The sequence below is a fragment of the Pieris brassicae genome, chromosome Z (genome assembly GCF_905147105.1).
Source record: "Pieris brassicae chromosome Z, ilPieBrab1.1, whole genome shotgun sequence".
Lineage (NCBI taxonomy): Eukaryota > Metazoa > Arthropoda > Insecta > Lepidoptera > Pieridae > Pieris > Pieris brassicae.
The window spans coordinates 8935377-8952451 of NC_059680.1; the positions used below are offsets into that span (position 1 = coordinate 8935377).

At 32.8% G+C, this 17075-nt stretch overlaps 1 protein-coding gene across 5 annotated transcripts in view; it reads right to left on the reverse strand.

Annotated features, from left to right (window-relative positions):
- Nucleotides 1-16842, reverse strand: part of LOC123719001 (vacuolar protein sorting-associated protein 13B) — a 60513-nt gene extending 43671 nt beyond the window's left edge. For 3 of the 5 annotated variants that reach the window (XM_045676060.1, XM_045676061.1, XM_045676056.1), the window contains exons 1-27: nt 16586-16842; nt 16106-16235; nt 15650-15827; nt 15369-15429; nt 15116-15300; nt 14389-14527; nt 13837-14030; nt 13442-13617; nt 13126-13305; nt 11954-12097; nt 11463-11659; nt 10705-10835; nt 9371-9584; nt 7844-8073; nt 7378-7509; nt 6677-6796; nt 6117-6174; nt 5731-5879; nt 5477-5553; nt 4680-4805; nt 3744-3943; nt 3324-3421; nt 2792-3075; nt 2324-2400; nt 2014-2035; nt 1017-1139; nt 89-198 (exon numbers count right to left, since the gene is read on the reverse strand). In XM_045676060.1, coding sequence (XP_045532016.1) covers nt 89-198; nt 1017-1139; nt 2014-2035; nt 2324-2400; nt 2792-3075; nt 3324-3421; nt 3744-3943; nt 4680-4805; nt 5477-5553; nt 5731-5879; nt 6117-6174; nt 6677-6796; nt 7378-7509; nt 7844-8073; nt 9371-9584; nt 10705-10835; nt 11463-11659; nt 11954-12097; nt 13126-13305; nt 13442-13617; nt 13837-14030; nt 14389-14527; nt 15116-15300; nt 15369-15429; nt 15650-15827; nt 16106-16192 — 3692 coding nt within the window. In that variant the 5' untranslated portion in view covers nt 16193-16235; nt 16586-16842. The remainder of the gene's footprint in view (nt 1-88; nt 199-1016; nt 1140-2013; nt 2036-2323; nt 2401-2791; nt 3076-3323; nt 3422-3743; nt 3944-4679; nt 4806-5476; nt 5554-5730; nt 5880-6116; nt 6175-6676; nt 6797-7377; nt 7510-7843; nt 8074-9370; nt 9585-10704; nt 10836-11462; nt 11660-11953; nt 12098-13125; nt 13306-13441; nt 13618-13836; nt 14031-14388; nt 14528-15115; nt 15301-15368; nt 15430-15649; nt 15828-16105; nt 16236-16585) is intronic. The other 2 variants (XM_045676058.1, XM_045676057.1) reach the window with 2 other exon arrangements.
- Between the last annotated feature and the right edge of the window lie 233 nt (nt 16843-17075).

The following is a 17075-nucleotide window of genomic DNA, read 5'->3' on the forward strand; positions in this document are numbered from 1 at the left end:
TACTGAATTAGGTAATAACAGATCTTAACTAGCTGGTAATATATGGAAAGAATACTTTTTCTACTTTGAAAAGGCCATATCCACTCACCTTAAAAGAGAGCCAGAAGCCTTGGTCTGCTTCGCCAATGTTAGAGGAGACGCTTGGAGCAGTCGTAACACATGAATGCAACAGTGAATTGCTTCAGCAATTACGTTAATCTGGAATAGAATGGAATGTTTAGGATGTGTTTAAATAAATTATAACTTTTTAATTTTTAATTTAAAACTGAAGTAGAAAGGTAGTTCTTTGGAGATTTCTTTACTAAGCTACTAGACTAGTTCCCTTGTAATTTAATAACATAACTTAGGGGGAACAATGGGCGACCTTATTGCCATCAAGCGATCTCTTCCAACAACCCTAGTATGGAGAAAGAAGTGTTATTTTAAAGGAATTTAATATGTGTTTAACCACATAAATAATATATATAGTCATTAATTTTCACGACCCTTTGTGGTACATAATTTATTTAATTATTTAAGATTGAAATGGAAGAATTTTCTTTCAAATACTCGACTAAATACAACTGAGCAAACTTGCTCTTTTCTGTTCCGGAAGAAGTAGGTATCCAAATACAAGTACGACGAACTTCATAAAACATACTAGTATTAATAGATGACCCTGTAACCTACATATATTTATCTCAAAACTGTTTTAAAACCACACAATTAAAGAGATGTAGGACCTCATACTACAAATATGAAACACAACATTAACCAACTATTTTCCTAATAAAATATCTAATGTTTTCAGCTAGGAACAGCTTTTTATTATGAAATTCAATTGTCGTTTTTAGTAAATTTTTTACTTATTATTTTAGTTTTCCTCTGTTTTAACCTTTCTGAACTTCCACAAATATTTCAATATCATAATTAGCCAAATTCGTCCAGTCACTTTTGAGTTTCAGCGAAACAATCGAAAAGCCATTCATCATAAGTATAGGTCACTATTATGTAGAACCGAGCTGGATGTTACTTACCTGATCCTGATCCACTCGGACATTAATAGGTGGTGTGTCTGCATGAATGTTGACTCCAAGTGACACTAAAGGACCATCCTTAATGGTCTCCTCGTGAGGTGACTCCGATTCATTCTCCTTTGCCTATATAAATATATTGATTTATAAAATGTTATATTCATAATATTGTTACGAAGACGGGTCGACTTCAATGTTTCTAGATTTTTCCACTAGTTAGAGAACTTTTCAGCAGGCTGTAATATGATTTCTGACCGTTTCAGGAGAGGGTTAATCACATATTAGAAAATTGTAATTTCCATAATGTTACCCTAGTTTTCAGGAAGCTGAAACCTTTTTTCAGTCAGTTTCAGAACATGTGTAGTCGATTGGTGCAGTTTTCAGGAGACCCGTTTTCAGGCCTAGGTATACCCCTTTGATGAAGGAATATTCTAGACCGAACATTCTAGGTGTGAGACAAGGACGAAATGATACGAGAGAGAGAGAGAGAGAAGATCAGAACTTTCTCGAAACTAGACGAGCACTCTAGAACGCCGTACGAATTAAAATTATTCCCAGGGATATATAAGCGAGCCGAAACGCGACTAGTCGCCTTTAGTTTGGAATGCGATTACACGAGAGGAACACCAAAGCGATAAAGTGCGAATAAAGTGATAAAGTACAGTGTGAAGTATGCATAAGTGAAGTAATAAGTGATTGTTTTGTGTGTGTAATTAGTGCATCTCTACGGTTAATTTGTGCCCATAAATTCCTCATTGATTTACCAAGAAATAAACCCTTGAATAAATCTACGGCATTTTCTATCCGATCCCCTAGCTCGTAACAATATAATTAGAGATGTAACAACTAGAAACAATTCGACTAATTACTTTTAAGCAAGAATTTCAAATATTATGGAATACGCATTATTTAGGAATAAGATTTTTATTTGTTACCATAACTAGAATTGTATTAAAAATTAAAACTAAATTGAGACCAAAATTATAAAACCAGTACGTACCTGGGGATTGGTTGCTTTGCCTCTGAAAATAAAAAAAAGTAACATAAATTATAGATATCTAAGTACCTTATAAAAAATAACATTAGCTCAAACGGTGAAGGAAAACATCCTGAGGAATTCGGCTTGGCTTGGACCCAAAAAGTCGACGGCGTGTGTCAGACACAGAAGGCTGATCACCTACTTGCCTATTCGATTTACAAATGATCATGAAATAGCTATAGAAATCTGAGGCCCAGACCTAAAAAGGTTACAGCTGTTGATTTATTTATTTTTACAACAAATATAAAGAATATTTATTTTATTAACTTACCTGGTAGACGGTCCACGAACGAACTCTTTTAATGATGAAGGCTTGAAATCAATTCCTGTTCTAAAGTACTTTGTGGCCTAAAAATCGGTAATACTATTTTTAGAAAGAAAAGCCTTTTTTTAATTTACATTTTAACAAAGTTTACATTTAAGCTTAAAAGTAAACTCTTGACAAATTTCATAATGTATAGTTAATAAAAATAAAATAGTATATGAATGTGACCATAATATGAAACTTAAGAGCAAGTAAAATCAAAATATAATTAAGGACTTAATGTACACTTATGAACGCCAGTAAAAAATGCTGCTTAATTTACATTAACATTTTCGCTGTACAAGCCTTGTTTTCTGTCTTAATTTTTAATGTTAATGAATTCGATGTAACTTTTTTTTAAATTGGTGTGTGTCTATAGAATCTGTACCAATCTTAGTAGCATAAGCTGTCGTTTTTCAAACATAAAACACTTACATCATCAATGGTTAACTCCTGAAGTTTCTTCTCTTTACTGGGTGCGACAAATATTTTCAAGGATTTTGCGACAATCGATAATGTTATCGATGTCGTGACGAGATCTAATACTGGTCTTGGTATAAGTTGATGTGTGCTTTTCAATTGCGATTTTAATCCTTTGGCGGATTTTTCCCGACCAGAGGACTCGGTACCAGCCCTCGCTTCAAGTGTGTAGCAAGAGACGTCGGCCAATCGCATCCTCCATGGGAATGCGTCATCCACAAGAAATGTGTTATTTTCCGCTAAAACGTAAATTTCCAATAATATACTTATTCCACTATAACGATATATTAAATATCTGATAATTACATAGTGTTACACAACGCTACGGGCCTAATGTTTGGTGGACTGAGTTTCTGCACTTAGACTCTCATTAGGTCCCTTGTGCGTAAAGACGCTGTGAACTTTTTTGTATGCTATTTGACCGATGCATTACTAGATCTTTACAAATCCACACTTGTTTGTACCTTACAAACTAAAAGGAACTTACGCTTTTCATTTTCTGGCTTTAAAAATGTAGGTCCATTAATTTCTACTCGTTCCCAAATGTGTTTCGTCGAAGGAGAGATTATTGAAAGATGACCCAAACTGAAATAAAACATCGTCATCATTCTTCTCATCATCATCGTCATCAGTTAGGTTATCCTGCTTTCAGAAAAGCCATATAAAATCAAAGCCAGCCCTCATAGAAAACTTAAAACAGGTACTGTAATAGTCACTCATCTAGAATAGTGTCAAGAAGACCAAAGTTTTACAAACAAAATAAAACAAGGTAATTGTTTACTAATTTCAAAAGTTTAACGTATTACAACTTTAAAAAAAAATATTTTAAACAGAATAAAAATATTAACAGACATACCGTTAAAGGTTACACAAAATGCTTGTTTTTGACAAATGTTAAGACACTTACCTAACAACAAAAACATTTTGGGAGGCCATGGCATGTCGCTCTATTGCATCTCTCACTGTAACGCAACCTGTTGCGTTCGCGCTGCTCGATGTTACGTATACATTAACCAATCCTATTTCAACGGCAATTAACAAACGTTTTAACCGTTCGTAGATCTTTAATAACGTCTGTTGAGGCCAACGCGGTTCGGGTATCTTTGGCTATAAATAAAATAAAATTTAACACAATACCAGTCAACACGTTATTACCTGTTATTTATATACATACATACTCCATAAATGCATATATATATATATATTAAAAACAACTGTTACCTCAGTGGAATACATATGATAATAATGTTTAAAGAACTTTATTTTCTCATAACAAAATTGTATTTTATTTACATGAGAAACTTAACATTATGTATATACGAACGAGATACACGTCCCAATGTAAGTCTAGTAGATTCACTTTGACATGTATCTTTAATGCCCTTTTGAATAATAATAATAATTCGTTTATTTGCCAAGATAGTGATGGTATAATGGTTAGATAGATCAACTACAAATATCCGCACAATCAGCTATGGCTGATATATGATATAAAAAGGCATGCAAATGTCATGTCAATTTTTACAATGTTATATAAATAGGAACATAAAATAATGTCAAAGTTAAGTTATTTTCAATCGATGTCAAATCTATGGTCCAAATACGCTATAAAGGCACCTTGCCTCTAAAAAATTAATTTCTTTTACTTTACTTTCACTATTACTTTGTATTACATACTAGTAGCAGTAGAGGTCCATGGTATACCATATACATTGTATATGGATGCAATTAACACTTGTTCACACGATGGAGTATACTTTGAGGATACCCCCATGTCTCCGAGCAATAATATAAAATTGAAATATATGTTCAGAAACAAAAAAACACTTTTAGCATAATTTACCTTGTTTTGAGGCTTAATTTCCTTTTTCTCACTTTCACCCGAGTGTGTTGAGTGGTGACTGCGAGTTCTTGAATGGACTTGTTCGGTCCCAGACCCAGAACGACTTCCACCACGGCCGCTTGACGACTAAAATATTCACAGTCTTAAATACCACAATTACGTTTTAATTTATTATTCTTATTATATACAGCTTAGATAAGAACCTTAATTATTATGTACTACTTGTTTTTTCTTTATTTTTTTATATTATAAGTTAATATTAGTTTAATTAAATACGACAGAGATTTTATTTGTATAAAGACTTTACTCTGATCACCTAATAATCATGTTCTAGCTACATAGAGGCAAGGAGTAAGTCACTGCAAGCGTATTGGACGCTCATATTGCAAAACGCTCCTTCAAAACGGCTGGACTGATTTTAATGAAATTGTTTGTATGTTCAAGTGAACTCGAGAATGGTTTAGATTTACAATTACATATAATTAGAGTGTACACGACCACGTGTGTCGGTTCCGAATGAACGCAATAGATATATTTATTGTGTAAAATGAATAGTTCCACCAATAATAAATTATTCCGTGCATTGTTATATTTTAATATAATGTTATATCTATCGTCACAAATCGATATCCATAATTTAACGATCCGTTAGTGACCAAAATACCGCACAACCACAAAGTTCCTGGTACAGCCACAAATATTTCGAGTTGGTAGACCTGTGTCTACGGAAGGCGAATCGCCTATTTGACTAAAAAAGATGGATTATTTATTATAAAAAAAAATGTGTAAAAACATACCGGTGTTGTCTGCCTTCGCTTTGATAAATATTGCGCAGATGAGATTATTCTCGTAAGGGAAACTGTTGAACGTTGCTCTGAAAATATTCAATAATGATATTTTATTCAAATATATCTTAGGTAATGTTTCAAACTAAATTATCTATTGAAATTAAATTATAAATTACTATATTAACTAAATAATCGATTACAATTCAGGCAAAAATTGCGTTTAAAAAAGCATATTTGAACTAAGTATAGGGTGTCTAAGTTACCAGTCACTTTCATCTTCGGTTTATACGCCAGCCAGGCACCAAATAACGGATCCATACATATTGCAGTAGGCTCCAACCATACACCGAAGTAGTCTACTGAATCCTCCATCGGCTCTTTGCATAATTGAATCCTCGTTCTTATATATTGACTAAAAATATGTTCGTAATAAATATTCACGTAAATTTAAATAAGACATTTATGACAACGTATTTGGATTATAGCCAAAAGACACTTCAATAGTTCGATATTTGTCTCTCATGAACACATTGCCAATAAAAGAGTGATTTTTTATAACACGCGAGAACACTTAGCAACTATTTTTGCATTAAATAATCACAAGTATGATCATTAAAATGACATATTTTTTTAACGAATAAAAACTTACGTGGCAGTATCTGTGTCAGGCCCAGAGAATAGCCAAACTTGTTTCGGATCCCCACCACCTATAAATTACGTTACATCTTAAATTATAGCCCTGTATTATTACTAAGACAATCATAATTTAGATAAATAAATAAGAAACACTGAGAAAACGAAACGTTACTGCGCTGCGTTCGATTGTGATTGGTCAATATCTTTAGTTCACTACACGTTGGCACGCGTAATGGATGTGTCGTGATATCACGTTCTTTTGATCAATCACAATATAAATAAACGAATTATAAAAAATATTTAAAAGAAATTTTTAACCTTATAAAATATATTTTATATTGTATAATAACGTCAATAAAACCTTTTTCTGTAAATGTGGTTTTGTAATAGTATCGTGATGTGTTTGAATCTTGTTTCTAGTATTACATCATCCTTGCAATAATAAATGAGCTTTCATGACCAAAATCCGACGCTTGCGCTGGGTGTAATTGATATGTTGCGTATAAAAAGCTAGTATGTAAAGAGACAAGATTTCAGGTACATACAAAAGTAAACCTGAGTAATGCTACTTACGAGGTGCATGATGAGCAGTAGCTTTAACTGATCCTAATGTAAGGATATGAGTGTGAATCGACTTCGCCCTGTAGCCCCATACCATCAGTTCTTCGAAAGCGACGTCAACAGCAACCGCTTCTAAAATTAACGATTCTATACTTAAAAGGATTAATACTATTACTTAATACATTAGATTGTACTTATTATTAATTAAAACTAGATTGCACTCTTATAAATAAGATACTCTTTCGTCTTTGTCTGTCAGATTGTGTTTATGATGAAAAGAGATAGATGAGATTATGAGTGATGGTGTTAGTCCACTGAAATTTTAAAGTCAAAGGATGTTACACAAGAAATGCAAAACCTGATGTATGATTCTGTAGAAAGAACAACCAAAAGAAAACTGATTTTTTTCTTTTGTTTTATTATGTTTTGATTAATGATTATTATTATCTTTCTTGTATTATATAAATTTCGCACTTATGCACTTCTACAATCTGCCTTTATTTTTTTATCTGTTTTTATTTTCAATCTTCTTTTATCTGGATTAAATCGCTTAGTAGGAAAAGGCCCGGCCGTTCAAAATATAGTGTAGCTTTATTTTTGTTTTATATTTAAAATAGTTTTATACTATGCAATAGAGTGACAACAAATAAAATAAATAATATATAATATATATATCTAACCCATGCCCTATGTATGATGGTGATAAAACTTACCTTCATCGTGCATAGCGTCCGTAGCTAAAGTGGTATGGTTGAGAACCTCACACGGCTGCTCACAAAACAAACTCACAGGAACTAAATAAGCGGCTTGCAACCGGGCTGATGATCCACAAATTTTTACCTCACCTGGAGAATCATAGATGATTAAAAAAAGCTCTATATGGTGGGTGGGTAGGCACAGGTAAGATGTATAAAAAAAATATTAACTGTATATTATTAACATTTGAAATTAAGGAAATAAACGGGCTTTCTATTATTATTAACCAGGTAGGCGATTTTAACAAATCGCAATATTTTTTAATAAATTTTTCATTCTCACAAGCGCGTGTTACATGCGCACATAGAGAGTCCTTTGGTGCATACCTACGAGGTGCGAACAAACCACTTCTCCCAATAATGAAAAGTTTATGAATAAGCTAGAAATTGAACCTTCGAACACACAAGGAAGAGTGCGACTCACGTATTTTAATAGTATAGTTGAAGTCGGAAATTCTTCGAGACGTAAAAAAGTCCTTGTGTAGCAGTTTGTGTGTGACGAAATTAAGATTTGCGTCAAGACAAGGATATGGTTGCGTGTCCGTAGTTGAACAGACCGCTGCCTGTAGGGACATATTGCCAGATACATGGAGCCTGGCTCCTTGCCATAGGGGCTCACTTTTGTATGGCATTTGACAGGCTGCTGAACAAACTCTGAAAAGGAATTAATGTCTCGGCATAAGTATAAATAATATATTATACTTTTATGTTAATTAGTTATTGAAAATGGTAATATATTATTTTTAGTTTCATAAAATTCTTATAATTAATTCACCATACATTTAATGAAGACCAGCATATACCAAAGGCCTAATGTCGCAGCCAACTAGTTTAATTAGCCGTTCAGTTACCAGCCTAGCCGCTTAAACTAGCGGCCTGAAAGACGTTCTGCCAGTTGATCAAACAGCTAGGCAAATGACTGGGATCGATGACGTTTCATTACTTGGCTAGCCTGGTGACTGTTAATTTAAATTTAATGGAACTTTCTGGTACTCTTAAACTCGAAACGAAACTGTCAATATGGCGTCGGCAAACCACAACTGATGAAATTTTCCAAAGTTTTATGAAAAAGTTATTAATATTTATTATTATTAGTTATTTCAATAATAATGTGAATTTGACTTAAGCAATTTCACTTTAAACGAAATATTTTTTAATGTCATCTTTCATCTTTTTTATTTATGCCACGTAAGTATCGTACCAATGGCCTAAGCATTAGCCAGCCACATTATTAAATGTTATAACAAACGCTACGTCTGAATATCTTTCGGGTCGACAGTTAAAAGGCGCCGTTTAGTTAAAAGGCTAGGCTGTTAATTGAACAACGAATTAAGATAGATGGCTGCGACATATATATTTACTGATGAAACATCCTTAGCATCCAAAAAAATATTATACATCATACAAATGAAAAAATTATGAATGAAGCTTAAAGTTTTTAAGGTTCTTAAATTTTTGTTAAAATAGCGTTGCGTCAGTTTTGTCTATTTTCTTGTTTGTGGCTTGTTTGTAATTTCTGTTCTAATATGTGTGTAAAATTTGTAACGTCTTATTTTCTTATATGAAGCATGTTTTTATAATACGTATAAAAATAAATTGCTGTTTATTTGTCTCACTAAAACTCGAGAAATATTCAGGGAAGACTAAATATAAAACATAAATAAAAATAAGTAATGAAAAATAATAAAAACGACAATTGAATATTCCAATAAAAACTGTTCCTATTGGATGTCTTTATTGAAATAATTTAAATTTTTAAAAATTATCAGTCACAATTAATGGCTACCTCCAGAAATTAGTGTTTCATTGCCGTAGTATCAGGTACTACTAATAATGTCCTTGGTCTGTTTAAAAAAAAATTGTCATAAGTTTTGACACAAATAAATGTAGGTGATACGAAGTACACAACATCTAGTGATAAATATATTAAAAAAATAAACAGCTAATATACCTATGCGAATACAGTGGCGCTGCAACATTAAGTACTGCCTTCGGTACATCTAAAGCCAGTACAATAGGTACTTTGACTGGTTTCTCTCTCGGAGAGTGGTCCCAAGGTATCAGTTGTACGCGCAAACCATTAATTTCAAAACCGATACGACGCTGTGGTAGATTTTCTGACAATGCCTCGCATTCTTCCACGGTAAGTGTACGCATCGAGGGTTCTGTGGAATAACAATAGTTTGGCCTTTATCTTCTTCTTCGTAGTCTTCTTTACTGAAGAACTTGAAAAGCCCTAACCGATACGGCGCCTCCACACCGCTCTTCAACTGGTCTCCGAGCATTAGAGAAGTTGAGACCCATGATTATAATACTATTAAATAGCAAATAATAACCAATTATAATAAAACAAACGTAAAATATCTAGTTAGTGAAATAGGGAATTCTCTTTTTACTGAAAATTAAATTAAAAAAAGAATTCTGCTTGTAACTGGAATGTGTGTCCGTTTTCTACATGTCATATGCATGTTTAAGTAAACTATCTTTGCCTACTATTGTTCGATATTATTTCACAGAAACTGTAGTAGGGGCAATTTAATAGATCACAATTGACCTCATCGAAATTCAATAAGGTAATCTTGTATCGGCAGGAATAATTATTATTTATTTATTCAAAGTTGGAACTGCAAAAAGAAAAAATACAGTACGAATAGGTACTTTTTCATAATAACTGAATTCGATTCACTCACTATGGAATGAAGAAATGCCAAATGTCAAATTGGCCCTACTATAGCCAAATAACTATTTTAATACAGTTGCTCAACTATTTTAATAGTAGCGTATTGCAGGGACATGGCATAGCATTCGGGATGTGGGCGATATAATTGCACAAAATGATTCAGAGAACATTTTAGCGGAAAAGTCAAAAAGTCTCTACATATGACATATTGCGTGAAGAGAAGAGAAAAAAGCAAATATATTTATTAAATTGCTTAATTTTTTCGCAACTGTTTTAAAAATAGTTGTTCAGTACAAGTATATACTATACTTTAAATACTATATGGAAAGGACCGAGGGTAAGGCGAATAAGAGTGCGCACTATAAAACGTGGAAATGATATATAAAACCATAAAGGGGGACGCGATGTCGGGCCTCCTTGGAGTCCTAAGCCTGTGAACGGGTTCCGATTAATAGTACTAAAGGAAATTACAATAACGAGTAATAAGAAAAAAGTGTAATGTAAAACCACTTTTAATATTAGAAATATCAAATAAGTATTATTATTATAACTAAAAACAAAAAATATACTCAATCAACAATTACATTAACTATACAGTCATTTACCTGGAATTTGAAGGGCTGAAACTTGTTCGTATATATTTCGGATAACTTTAAGACGATGTAACAAATCCGTACACACTTGAATTGTTATAGGTTGAGTTGTCACTTTTATAACACACTCCTCTACCCAATCACTGAAATTACAATGATATAATTTAATCATATTTATTTAATAACTTTTCTAAGATGCCTGGAAGAGATCGCTCGAAAGTGATAAGGCCAGGCCTAGGCCCTCCTTTGCATTTCATTCTGTTCAATTTTTATATTGTAATGCAACGAAGTGTCAATAAATAAATAAAATATACGTAAAAACTAAAAAGGTCCCTATATCACTAGAATTTAGGAACTCCTAGATAATACTGCCTATTATCTTTCATGCTTATAGGGATGTAAGTGATCATCCTTGTGTGCCTGACACATGTCATCGACTGGTGCACTGACAGGGTGCAGCTACAATCTCTGGGATGACAGTCGCACGCAAAGCCGCTAGAATAACTATTCTCAATATAAAATATCGTAAATTATTTTCGCAGTAATTTTTATACCAATTTTTTTGTGTAATAAGGACTCAATATATTAACTGAAGCTGTTAATTAAAAATTATAACAATTGTCTACATTATTATATTATTATTGGTTATATACAAACAAAACCATCAATTTTGTTGTCTATTTCACGAACAAAAGCGAGACAAGTGGGTAATCTTAATAGGCCCTTTTAATGACCCTTGCAATACACCTAGCATTTATATATATAATTACCTATATTCAAAATCCTTTGGTGGATTGTCATAAGGGTTAACTAGCTGGTCAGAAGGCGTTCTATCGTGGTTCATTTCTACGTAAATAACAGGCGACATTTCACTCCAAAATTTATCCTTTTCTTCATCAGTTTCCATAGATGGGCCGGCAATTTGCCCTTGACTCTCAATGTTTATATGCGCGCCTTCTGCTGTCTGATAAAATAATTAATATTACAGGCGATATCTGTCGTATTTGAAGTCTAGTTAACAAGCAAAAAGGCATATGCCAGACACATTCCTATATTGTTTTCATTATTATTTATGATCAAGTATCAGCTTACTAAATAGGAACAATTGTAATAATATTATTTTGCAGAGAAACGAAGAACCTTGCGTAAACTACAAAAAACATATGAAATAGTATTATATTTATTTAAATATTTAATCTAATTAAAAAAATCTGAAAATTTAATTCCAAATCTCGTTCAGGCTTTATTAAGTTATGCTTACGTCGTTTGTTGGTGATTCCCGCATTTGCTCATCCGCTGCTACGCCTACTTCCACCTTTTGAATATTAAAATCGTCCTCTTTCCATTTCCATTCATTATTATCATTCGTTGTTTTAGACAAATAAATAGTTTGTTCATCTTTCATCTAGAAATATGATAATGATCATGAATACAGGTTATTCACATTCTTTTAAATATCTTTGCTTAATCTTTTAAGAGTTTCATCCCGAATCTTCTATGAGTTTATTTTAAATTCATTTTTAATTTGACAGTGAGTGTTAATATAATATATAACCAATTTTATATTCTATATAGCTTTCAACATTTCTAAGGTTCGTTAGAAATTACATAATTTTAAAGAATTGTACAGTCAAAACCGTTTAGATTCTAAACGCTGTCGTAACTTTAGAACAACATACCGGTTATATTGACGAAAATCAAAGGTCCCGGCTGAATTCTGTTGTATAAGTTACTTTATAACAACGTCATCGGTTGTTACCACTATCGGTTTTCCAAATATGAGTAGTTACTTCGATGGCGTTATAACAGATTTTGACTGTATCCCTAAAAAGCAGCATAAAAGCAAGCGTATACATGGTATAACCTGATGGCCGCAGATTTGGCGCAAATTTGGCTTGGATCTTTTGCTACAGTGTGGGATAAAATAACATAGAAACGGAACATTACTTTTTCTATTTTATTTTAGTTCAGTGACGTGACACTGACACGTGTTATTTTACACGTGAGTACGACACGAGGTGCACGGATACACATAACGCCCATCCTTTGAACCTACCCATCGCTTGATTGGAATCCGTAAGGAAAGCGGAAGCGTGGCCGTCCCAAACAAACCTGGCGCCAAACAGTTGCAGACGAGGCAAAGAGAGCCGGAAAAACTTGGAGCGAGGTGAAATACGAGGCTCAAGACCGAACGCGATGGAAACTCACTTTGGACGTCCTCTGCCCCATCTAGGGGTTATAGGACATTAAGTCAAAAGTAACTCCATCCTTTGAAAATATGTCGCAATGAGGACGCTACCGATGGGCGATGGGCGACTGCGCATACGTCGATCGTAGTTCACTACTCGCTACACCACAGATATAAAAAAACAAAGTCGGTAAGTAAAAACATACTTGACCGATATACAACCTATATAAAAAAAATGTTTTTACCGTATTGATATTATCATAGCCACAGACGCATCGGCCACGCGATGATAGCGACAAATCCCTAGCACCAAATTTGACACGAAGCATCGTTGGCGAACATATAGAGCCTTTTAAAACAGCATCCTTTGCTGATAATGATAGGATGTTGCGACTCCGTTGACGACCTAATTCGGTCTCCAAGACCTAAAAAACAAAGATGTTTGATCATATGTAGGAGATTTTAATAGTGGAATCTGTTACATCAGAAGCGAAAATATGGCTTTATACGTTTTAAGTCAGGATGTTTGTTTGATGGACACAGTCATTATTAAATATATACCTTAAATCCTAACGCCACTTGTTCTAAATAAATCACAAACATGATAGGTATAGGTGCAGAGGGCGCTAGTGTTTCTTCCCGACTTTCGCGATCAGACCAAGCAGGGAGCCATGACCAGGCCCATTGTGACCAGCTAGCACTTCTTACTGGTTCGGCCGAGTTTGATGATGAAGAAACTGCCAAAAAATAAGAGAAAAATTTTATATTATTATATTTCCAGATTGTGATTCCCCAGTGCGAGAGGGCTGGGGCTGAAGATAAAACATTTACCAAATAATAGAGAAAGATTTTATTTTTTAATAACTGTTTAATTAATTTCCGGTATCGTGTATTTTTATGGAATTAAATAATATTTTAATATCCAAGTTCACTGGGTAAAATGAAAGAACACTTACGTATTGGTGGCAGTTGAGACAATTGCTTAGGCACGGGCGAAGGTGTCTTGTTAGTTAAAGCATTATCTCTACAGAGTCGTAATAACAACTCCAATTGTTCATTTGTTACGCCCCACGACATGAGACTAGATCGTAATTGAACACTAAAACTGCTTGCACGTCGTGATTTTGCAGAGATTAAGCGTGTCAAAACCCTGTACGAAGAAATTTGCTTAAAACTAACATCATCGTAATAAATGTTCTTCTAGAATATTATGCATTATAATAATAACCTTCGCTATAGGGTATTATGTGACTTAGCAACAAATTTCTTAATCGGTTTGCTTCTTTTATTTGTATAGGTCCTGAAACCAGTTCTCGCAAAGGACTCAAGTGTGAAAAGTTAAAGAATTTTATTTTTATTTAATTTAAGCTTGATTGTTTATTTTTAGCACGGACAGACATAGAGTCACAATTATACAGAGTTCAGTCTGGTTCATTGCTTTGAAAGGACAAAATTTTCTTGTTTCTGTCGTTAAACTTATCAAATTACAATGTTAGTAAATAGCATACCTTAGGTCTAGTTGGCATCTATACAGTAAGGGTTCTTGGTAAAATCTAATTTTACCATCAGAATCGCATTTATCAAGACAGAGGGTGAGGTCATCTAATCGAACCAGGCGCCTTATAAGGGGATCATCAGGGTCTATATCTAAAATTATGAATAATTAAATACCCACTAATACAAAAAAAAATCAGTATACACAAATAGCAAGTGACGAGAAAGCAGTGCCATAAAACTGATTTAGTCCTTTTATAAGTAAGGTATTGTATGTTAACAGTGGCCAAGACGTTAGAAGAAGTTATTGACCTGGTAATATGATTCAGAATCGACTTAATAGTCCATAGACATAATTGTCTATGTTATTTGACTTTAAAAACTGGAAGGGAAGATCTACATTTCAATGCATATATTTTTTGTGTATACTATATTATGTTACTTAGTTCCTCTGTCTGTGGACTCTAGTCCTTTTATTCTCATCAGCTAAGAATTGATACATGTATCTCATATAATAATTATATAGATACCAAAGTATAGATTGACTAAACCAGCTTATAAAAAATATATTTTAAACACAGCTGACAGCCAATATTCTTTTCAGATGAAGATGTTTTACAGAAAAAGCATAGTTTTTTATAACATTATGCTCTAACAATCATATATCATAATCAATCAAACATTTTTGACTTTAAATATTGTAGTAAAACATGTTGAACTATGTAGATGCAAAACACATACCAGCAAAAAGTGGCTCCCAATCTGCACCAACACTATCCACAGCTAGTCGTTTGACAGTTAAAGACATCACAATATCGTCGTGAACGTATTTTACAATAAGCGAGTTGATTCGCACTGATATATTGCTGACTATACGACGAACTAATGCTTGCATATACCCTGGAGGAGCTTCCACCACTTGACTTCTAAAAGCAATTTTTTTTCAATTAATATATTTAATAATCAGATTTTATTATAAATAAAAGGAAATTACCTCCGTCTTTCTGGTATAGCATTCTCATCTGGTGGAGGAGCATCAAGACTGAGAATACATTCTGAAAAATTAAGAAGCATTCTATTTGCTTGTTTTACTTTTCATTACTATAATTATATAAAAGAGTTGGATTATATTACTAGATCTTTAATATTTAGATAGAAACTAGCATTAGTTTCTGACCCCAGAACTTATGGGTAAACCATTGAGGTTTCATGCAAGATGTAAGGATATTTAAATAAAATTTTATATATTTATTAAAGTAATATTTAAAGATATACCTATTGTATTTATAGTAACGACAATGGGTTCGGACATAATCTTGGTCCATGGCACTTGTATAAGCAACTCATGTATTCGTCCTGAGATAAGTGTAAATGGTAATGCAACTTCTTGCTGTAGTACGCCTGCTTTTAGCACTAAGTTATGTAATGTGACCCCTCCACCCCATAGTGAAACCTAAATGGAGACCACAATATTTATATTAGTTGAAACATCATAAAGTTGATCATCATCAGTTTGGAAATGCTTGAAATAAAATTATTATGTCTATCACCATCATGACAGATTATATTACTTACTACAACATATTAAGTAGGTATAATAAAATAATAATATCTAGAATGTACATAGTGCATCTTATATAACCATAACCCATTTTTCTTCAGGTAAATTGAAATTTTGTTACATAGGCAAAAACACTGCTTATTATATTAAGCCAGTTTATTATCTTTTACCTGGGCATCTCCAGTTTTGAAATTTTGCACATATTTATCCAGGTAGCTTAGTAATATTGGAGTGACATATGTTTCTAAATTAAACATCTTGATAGCATGTTTACTATCTCGTCACATATGATACTTTAGTCTGAAAATGAATTTTAGGTAAAAAATATTATATTTTATAATCATATTATATAGCAATCATAAATAAGATAAAAACATAGATAACCAGTTAATTTAATAATTTATGTAGTGAAAACATGAAATATATTCATCACTATTTGTTAATTAATTTTGTTTTTAGCGCAATTACATTAGGTTTAAATTTATTAAATCAATATTGTTTCATTATTTATTCACGTTTAATCCTATTTCTTATTTGATAAAAAATTGTGGTTATAGGAAACTAGAATGAAAACAATAACATTAAGACTAATTTAGCTAATAAATTAAATAAGATATTATAAATAAAAAAATATATTGTGGCACACTCACCATCAGCAGAGAATTGAACGTCCCTGTAAAGATATCTCGGTCCAATTGAAACAGCAATAAAATACATTTTAAATTTTACAATGCACATTTTGGTTTTTCTAAAAGTTCAATTTATACATAATTTTGTAGCAAGAATACTCGTAATTTTAATCTAGACATTCAAATTAAATTTTTAATCTAGTTATTAAAACCAAGGGTTTGTGTTTGTGAATTGTGATATTTGTTTTGATTTCTATGCATTTCAACGTTCAAGCACATCAAAGGTACACGAAACTAACACATCACTTTTGACATTTGACAATAACACTTGAGTGTAGGCTAATAACTAAAGGATTGCCTGTGTAAAATATACACATTTGTCACTGACTAATAAGATACTTGTTCTGTGCCGCATAAGTTCCCAGATATAGCATTTAGCATAGAATTTTCCGCAATTAATATGTTCTGTTTTTTCCTAAGACAGTCCTAATACATAAAAAGAGGCAACGTT